The 8164-nt window shown below is 54.7% G+C and overlaps 1 protein-coding gene across 2 annotated transcripts; it reads left to right on the top strand.

Annotated features, from left to right (window-relative positions):
- Window positions 1-1918: 1918 nt before the first annotated feature.
- Window positions 1919-7875, top strand: IRF2BP2 (interferon regulatory factor 2 binding protein 2). Of its 2 annotated transcripts, none has more exons than XM_024986931.2 (2): window positions 1919-3617; window positions 4275-7875. In XM_024986931.2, the coding sequence occupies exons 1-2, from the start codon at window positions 2615-2617 to the stop codon at window positions 4988-4990; spliced, it is 1719 nt and encodes a 572-aa protein (XP_024842699.1). In that variant the 5' UTR covers window positions 1919-2614; the 3' UTR covers window positions 4991-7875. The 2 variants fall into 2 exon arrangements, with proteins under 2 accessions (XP_024842699.1, XP_024842698.1); XM_024986930.2 differs by having other exon boundaries at window positions 1919-3665.
- The last annotated feature ends 289 nt before the right edge of the window (window positions 7876-8164 follow it).

Below are 8164 nucleotides of genomic sequence, written 5' to 3'. Positions count from 1 at the left end.
GCCACTTCTTGGGGGTACTGAGATGGCTCATCTCTCTACAGCACAGAGCCTGGGTCTCATTCCCTTTGGTTAGTGGCCTAGTGGCTTAAGTTACATGCTAGGAGAGGCTCTGGGTCTCCTAGGAGAATGACAGGTCCTGAAAGCGGTGCATGATAGCAGGGACCAGGTGTGGCCAAACCCACTGGCACCAGTTGCTGGGGATCGGGGTCCTATTCTCCCAGCTAAGAAAGGGTGAGCAGGATTGTATTTGCAGGGCAAGATCCGGGAGCAGATGGGGAGACCTTTAGGGAGGCGCGCCTTCTCTGGAAATCCCCACAAGACATTTCAGGCTTTGCCTGCACAAAACATTTAGGTCTGGCATTACATTTTTTGTGCCATTTTTGAACAGGTTTTCTCATGTGCTTTAAGCAGCTCCCTCCACTGTTTCTCTAAGGGTGTTTTTCCTCTTCCCTGTGGTTAATCCTTTGAGGCAACCTGGCATTTTCAATAGCAACAACTAGAGAGAAACGTCAGCAGGATTTTTTTCTCTCTCTCCACCTACCAATCCAGTTGTAGGGAAGATAATATAATTAGTACCCTGTTCTTCCCACACTTAACCAGCTCATTCCAGTCTCAGGGAGAGAGGTGGGCCTGTTTTCCAACAAAGGAAGCACAGGAGGCCCCCTTCCAGAGCTGAAGTGTAAAGGTCCCAACTGAGAGTGACTAAGCCCGCGTCTATTAGTCAGAAAGACTAACGACCAGCCAAAAGTGATTTACCATAACACACGCCAGCTCCTCCTCCCGATAAAAGTGTGAAACTCAAGTGCTCAATTCAGTCTGGGCACAGCCTGTGGCTGCCAACGGTGGCAGAACGCGGCGAGAGTGGCTGGCTCTGCACCCACATGTCGCCTTCGCGCCAGGCGGGTTTGCACCCACTTAAGCCCAGCCTGGGCCGTGTGGTGGGCTCGAGGTCGCCCCTGCCCGCACCGCGGGGCCGGGAATAGCCGAGATCTGCCGGGTCCATGCGACCCGCGAGCCAGCCAGCCGCTCACCCCCAAGCGCGCGCGGACCCCGCCGCCGCTCATGCCCGTGCTCCGCGCCACCTGGAGTCCAAGTTTGGCCCCGTGGACAGGGCTTGGAGGCCTAGAGTCGCCGGCGGGTGGGGGGGCGGAGCCTGCGCGGTGACGCGGCCTCTCTGGCCGCTGACCCCGGATCCCTGGAATGTGCATTCGTTCAATGGAGCCGCCAGTGCCAGCGGCGCCGAGTCACGTCTGCGCGGAGCGTGCGCACTCGGTGGCGGCGGCGCACGCGGCCCGCGGCCCCGCGCCCACGTCACGCGGCTGCCGCGCGAACCTGCGCCAGGCGGCCGGGACCCCCGCGCGGTAGCGCGGGCCGGCCGGGAGGCAGAGCGGCGTGCATCGCGCGGCGCTGCTGCTCCCTCCCGGAAGGGGTCCGGGAAGCGGCGGGTGGACTCGATCCTAGGCCTGAGAGCACGCCCTTTTTAGTAAAACTTCAGGGGACCGGCGGCGCCTGTGTCCTCCCCAAAACACATGCGAGTGTAAAAGCACTTGCCGAAGAGTTCAAATAAAGCTCCTTAAAAGATGTTTAAAAACGGACAGAACCAAGTTACAAAGTAGCCTTGCTTTTCAAAACACGAGTTTTACACGGTTTGGTCTAAACGGACCTGAAGGGGAGGAAACTCGGCCCGAGTGGTCGAGGTAGCGGAGCGGGTGGAGGGAAACAAGCTGCGCCAGCCACGCGTTCACGTCGGGGACACAGGCCGCGGCGCGGACGGGAGGGCGGGAGCAGAGGAGCCGGCTCTCCCAGCAGCGCCCGTTCTGCGGAGGGGGGAGAGGGAGGGCGCGGGGGAGGGCGGGCGCGCGCGCAAGGGGAGGGGGCCCGCGCAGGCGCCTTGCGAGGCTGTCGAAGAATCAAGTCTGTAGAAGTGGAGCGGCCGCGGCGGCAGCAGCAGCAGCGACGGCGGCGGCGGAGCTGAGGCGGGCTGGGCGCTGACGCGGGCGCTGGAGAGCGGCGACGCCAGGAGCTGTGAGAGAGCAGCGGAGCGACCCGGGGTCCGCGCCGCGTCCGAGCTCCGCGCCGCCCGGCCGCCGCCGCCGCCGCCCCGGCGCGGCATGCCCCGCCGCTCGGGCTGAGCCTGCCCCGGCGGCCGCCCCCCGCCCCCCGCCCCCCCAACCTCCCCGCCCCCCGCCCCGCACTCCGCGCCAGCTGCCGCCGCGACCTGCTGCGCTCCTCCGCGTCCGCGCGGCCCGTCTTCGCCCCGGTCTGGAGGCCAGCCGCGGCTCCAGCCGAGACCCCGCCGCCGCCGCCGCCGCGCCCGCCGCGCCGCGCCGCCCCGCCGTCCGCCCGAGCCCGCGCCGGCCGGGGGGACGTGCTGCCGCGGCTGCAGCCCCTCGCCCCGCGCCCGCCGCCCCTCGTGCACCGGGGGCGCTGCGCGGGCGCCGAGCCTTCGCGGACTTTGCCGCCGCCGCCGCCGCCTCTGCGGCCGCCGCCGCCGCTGGTGGGGGAGACGCGGGGTTGGGGGGGGAGGAGGGCGCGCGTGGTGCCGGCGGGTAGCGGCGGCGCCCCCTCCTCCTCCGCCTCCTCCTCCTCCTCCGGCGCCGCGGGCTCCTCGGACATGGCCGCGGCTGTGGCGGTGGCCGCCGCGTCCAGGCGGCAGTCATGCTACCTGTGTGACCTGCCCCGCATGCCCTGGGCCATGATCTGGGACTTCACCGAGCCCGTGTGCCGCGGCTGCGTCAACTACGAGGGCGCCGACCGCGTCGAGTTCGTCATCGAGACGGCGCGGCAGCTCAAGCGGGCGCACGGCTGCTTCCCGGAGGGCCGCTCCCCGCCCGGCGCCGCGGCCCCGGCCGCCGCTAAGCCGCCGCCGCTCTCGGCCAAGGACCTTCTCCTGCAACAGCAGCAGCAGCTCGGCCACGGCGGCCCCGAGGCCGCCCCGCGCGCTCCTCAGGCCTTGGAGCGCTACCCTCTGGCGGCCGCCGCAGCCGAGCGGCCCCCGCGCCTGGGCTCCGACTTCGGCGGCAGCCGCCCGGCCGCCGCCCTGGCCCAGCCGCCAACACCGCAGCCGCCGCCTGTGAACGGCATCCTGGTGCCCAACGGTTTCTCCAAGCTGGAGGAGCCGCCGGAGCTGAACCGCCAGAGCCCGAACCCGCGGCGCGGCCACGCCGTGCCGCCCACCCTGGTGCCGCTCATGAACGGCTCGGCCACACCGCTGCCCGCCGCGCTCGGCCTGGGCGGCCGTGCGGCCGCCTCGCTGGCCGCCGTGTCCGGGGCCGCGGCCGCTGGCCTGGGCTCGGCGCAGCCCGCCGAGATGGGCGCCCACAAGCGGCCGGCGTCCGTGTCGAGTAGCGCGGCCGCGGAGCACGAGCAGCGCGAGGCGGCGGCCAAGGAGAAGCAGCCGCCGGCGGCCTCGCATCGCGGCCCGGCCGACAGCTTGTCCACCGCGGCCGGGGCGGCCGAGCTGGGCAGCGAGGGCGCAGGCAAAGGCCGCGGGCCGGGCGAGCAGGACTGGGTCAACCGGCCCAAGACCGTGCGAGACACGCTGCTGGCGCTGCACCAGCACGGCCACTCGGCGCCCTTCGAGAGCAAGTTTAAGAAGGAGCCGGCCCTGACTGCAGGCAGGTTGTTGGGTTTCGAGGCCAACGGGGCCAACGGGTCTAAAGCAGGTAGGGGCGGCTGTGGAGTGAGGGGGTCTAGGGGCGAAGCGGGGCCTGAGAGCCGAGGAGGGGGTGCTCTTCCTATTGGCCGTTCTCCCCCGGCCCAGAAATAGCAAACATCCAACTTCCTGATCTGCTCTAGGCGGAACCAGTGCTTAGTGGCAACGTGTTCCTCTGCTGAAGCAGCATAACAGAGATGAGTCAGATGGACCGATAGGCAGCGACACAGGGCTTTCCTTTCCCAGCACATTCCTGGATGCGAGCATGAGGGCACCAATCACCTTTTAACCTGAGGGGGGGTGGGGGGTGGGGGGCGTTAACTCATGTGCACAGGGCAGCCTGGGTACTTGCAGGCGTGTGGAAAAACAGGCAGTGCTGTCCGTGCCTTTTTCCGTGCGTTTTTGTTTTTTTTTTTTTTAACTGCTAGACTGCCTCAGAGCCTTCTCAGTCTTAAGTGGTTTAAGTTGCACGTGCTCTTGAAACTTGGTTTTTCTGTACGAGCTTTTGGAGAATAGAAATTCTTCAGAGGGTTGTGTTGTGTGTTAGTGAAAGAAAGATCCTTTTTAGTGCACGTTCATTTATTTCTTTTTTTCCTCTTTTCTGTCTTTGTTCTTCCAGTTGCAAGAACAGCAAGGAAAAGGAAGCCTTCTCCTGAGCCAGAAGGTGAAGTTGGGCCTCCTAAGATCAATGGAGAGGCCCAGCCGTGGCTGTCTACATCCACAGAAGGGCTCAAGATCCCCATTACTCCTACATCCTCTTTTGTGTCGCCACCACCACCCACTGCCTCACCTCATTCCAACCGGACCACACCGCCTGAAGCGGCCCAGAACGGCCAGTCCCCCATGGCAGCCCTGATTTTAGTAGCAGACAATGCAGGGGGCAGTCATGCCTCGAAAGATGCCAACCAGGTGCACTCCACCACCAGACGGAACAGCAGCAGTCCACCCTCTCCGTCCTCTATGAACCAAAGAAGGCTGGGCCCCCGAGAGGTGGGGGGCCAGGGGGCAGGCAGTGCCGGAGGACTGGAGCCAGTGCACCCCGCCAGCCTCCCGGACTCCTCTCTGGCCGCCAGCGCCCCACTGTGCTGCACCCTCTGCCATGAGCGGCTGGAGGACACCCACTTTGTGCAGTGCCCTTCTGTTCCTTCGCACAAGTTCTGCTTCCCCTGCTCCAGACAAAGCATCAAACAGCAGGGAGCTAGTGGAGAGGTCTATTGTCCCAGTGGGGAAAAATGCCCTCTTGTGGGCTCCAATGTCCCCTGGGCCTTCATGCAAGGGGAGATTGCAACCATCCTTGCTGGAGATGTGAAAGTGAAAAAAGAGAGAGACTCGTGACTTTCCGGTTTCAGAAAAACCCAATGATTAATCTTAACTAAAACTGCTTGAATTGTATATATATCTCCACATATATATATATCCAAGACAAGGGAAATGTAGACTTCATAAACATGGCTGTATAATTTTGATTTTTTTGAATACATGTGTTTCTATTTTTTTTTTTGACGACAAAAGGTATGTACTTATAAAAGCATTTTCTTCTTTTGTTAACGTTATTAGCATATCTTTGTGCTTTATTCTGGTGACAGTTACCGTTCAATGTAGGCTGTGACTTGCGCTGCTTTTTTAGAGCACTTGGCAAAGCAGAAACGCTTCTAGCTGTATTTGTATGCACTTATTTTAAAAAGAAAAAAAAAAGCCAAATACATTTTCTGACATTGTAAGATTGCCTTACTGTCTGTTATTCTTTACTGCTGGCCCCTTTCTCAGGCTGGAGGCCAACTGGTGGAGAAGGAAAGGAAATGAGGAAAGGGGCAGTGTTGTGAAGTGGGCATGCCACTGAGAAATGTCACCAAGTTCCCCCCAAACATTGCCCTTTTAGAGTAACAGGAAATCGATTGTGAATCTTTCTCGATTTTGTTCTTAAAGTTCAGTTGTTAGGTTATTGATGACTGCCTGAGAGTTGCTGCTGAGAGATTTTCAGGACTGTGTGGGGGGTTTACTTTGGGGGGGGTGATTTTTTTTTTTAAGGCAGAGTTGACCACTGTTCACTGCCCATGTGATCAGTTGTAAGATGACAATGCTGCATGCTAGTTGGTTACATAATACACAATCCAGTGACTCAAGACAGTGATAACGGTTGTTGGTGGGGACAAGATGGCACTGCCATCTTTGCATGGAGCCTGGCTCTGCAGCGCCACTTGATCTTTTGAAACCCCCTGGAGCTCTGTCTGTCGTTGCTGTGGTCGTTTCCTTTGAAAAGAATTGAAAAGAAGTTACAGTCCAGGTGAACTGGAGATTGTGGGATTGGTCTCGTTTCCGTTTGGTGTTTTGTTGTTTTATCGTTTACCCGTAGCGCTGTTGCTGTTGATGTGATCACCTACACCCTGTCCCTAGTGAGTGCTAAATACAGGATGGCACAATGACAGTAACAGTGGAGGTGCTGCCAGGACCGCCCGTGGGCACATCGGTGACAGCCCAGATGTGGTGGAGGAAACCTGTCATTTCTTTCTCACGTGCGTTTGAAATACCAAGTGAATAATACTGTTCTTCTGGACAAAAATGATAAACTAGCAAAAATTAAAGAAACAGTTTTACATGATAGACAGGCCCCACCTCTCAAACTATTTTTAGAAGCCTTTTGTAAACTAATTTCTTTTGATCACTATTTTGCATCAGTAAAATGATTTTTTTAAACCAATAAATCATCAGTTATTAGAAATAGTTGTCTCACAGTGATACTGGTTTTTCTTTTGTGCTGTTATGATTTAACATTGACAGGAACACTACACTACTTTAAATCCTTTTATGTTCAGGTGTTTGTAACTTGGCCCTATAATTAGGCTGAATCATGGCTTCGAGGTCTACAACTTGTGTGTATGGTTCACAACCGAGCTTTTACTTTGAAAATACAGATTGTTACCCACTTTGGATTAACTTTTTCAGTTGTGTTTTTGTCTTTCTTTTTTAAATTGCTCAAATATTTTTTAATGGTCGAGTTATTAACACTTGAAAATCAGATACTGCACCAAATACAGTATTTTTTTCATGGTGTTTTTAATGAGTGCACCTATTATTAATGCTGTGCAAATTCATGTTACCGGTCATTGTTATATTACAAACAGACTTGCATGATTAACCAGTTTGTTGTTACACTTTTTTTTAAAAATTGGAATATCTATGACTCAGATCAGACTGGTTTCTCTTATGTAAATGCACACATGCAGAAACACAGTCGATTTTACATGCCCATAAAGACATTTGTAAAGAATTCAATTTATTATGGTCTGTTGTATAAATGTGTATCTAGGCACTTTACTATAAACTGGAGTTTGACCTCATAGACGTTACAAGTTGATCAGTCATTTGACCTAATTTGTGGTAGCTATCTGTATGTTTTGCAATCTTTATACAGATAAGCTTTCCAAAAGATTAATAAAGAACCATCCTGCTGTTTTGAATAAGTCTCTCCAGCTGTGGAAAAGACAACCTATGGTTTCTCTGTGCTGGTGTTCAAGAGGGAGAATTTAAACAGCTTTAAAGGGCTGCATGTTGAGTTTACTCCTATTAAAAAATAAGAGTCCGACTGGCCCTTGGGTGGCCTTATAGAAGGCTTGCAGCTGGAAAAGTGTTGGTCTGGGTTATTTCTCTGGCATTTTCTGAAGTTAAAAAGTTAGCACTGGGACATGGGTTTGATTCTTTGTTGTACTGAGGACAGTGCAGAGATTCTCCACAGCTGGATAAAGATGTCAGAAAGCTACTTACTGTACATGGGCAGTATCAGATTTCAAATCCTAATATTTCAGCTGTGCTTTTAATACTCAGAATATTAGGGGATGGGGTGTTGAAGCTTTCCCCTTTTTTGCTTTAACAATTTATAGAATTTAACAGATGTACTGTCTTTCATGTGGCCTCACATTAAAAGTTATAAGAACGTACACATGGTTTACAACTTTATTACTAGATACCTTTCCTTGGCCACCAAGTATTTTAAAAGTGTGCCACCTTTTAACCTTTACTTTTTTTTTTAAGTTGAAGGTGATACTTTTTCTATATATGATGAAACTCATGTCAACTAAAGTGAGTGTAATCTCAGATATCAACATTATTTTAAAATCACGCTATGGAAATATCACCTGCATTCTGTCATTTGTCAGATTTACAGTACTTTTTTTTTTCTTTAACTTTTAGCATTAAATAAAAATAAAATTGGGAGCACTGAACATTTTCTGAGGCCTTTTTTAATTGTTTAAGCTTAGAGTGGCTCTTGTTTTAATCACCAGTGGCAATGTGACCAGAGGATGTGTGGGTTTGGGGTTGGGGTTTGACTGAACCAGCAGGAGAAAGGGAGGAGATAAAAGACATGGAACAAAAAGGCAACTGATGGAAGGCGGAAGAAAGTGCTAGGGACTGGGGAAAGGGCAACTGGATAGGGAAGCAGATAAAGAGAAGAGCTGAACAAAGTACAGCCAGAAGAGCACTTATTTACTTTTCAACTTGCAGTTCAGCCTG

The sequence above is a fragment of the Bos taurus genome, chromosome 28 (assembly GCF_002263795.3).
Source record: "Bos taurus isolate L1 Dominette 01449 registration number 42190680 breed Hereford chromosome 28, ARS-UCD2.0, whole genome shotgun sequence".
Taxonomy (NCBI): Eukaryota; Metazoa; Chordata; class Mammalia; order Artiodactyla; family Bovidae; genus Bos; species Bos taurus.
Note: the sequence above shows the minus strand (reverse complement) of the source record. Positions and strands in the feature narration are given on the sequence as shown.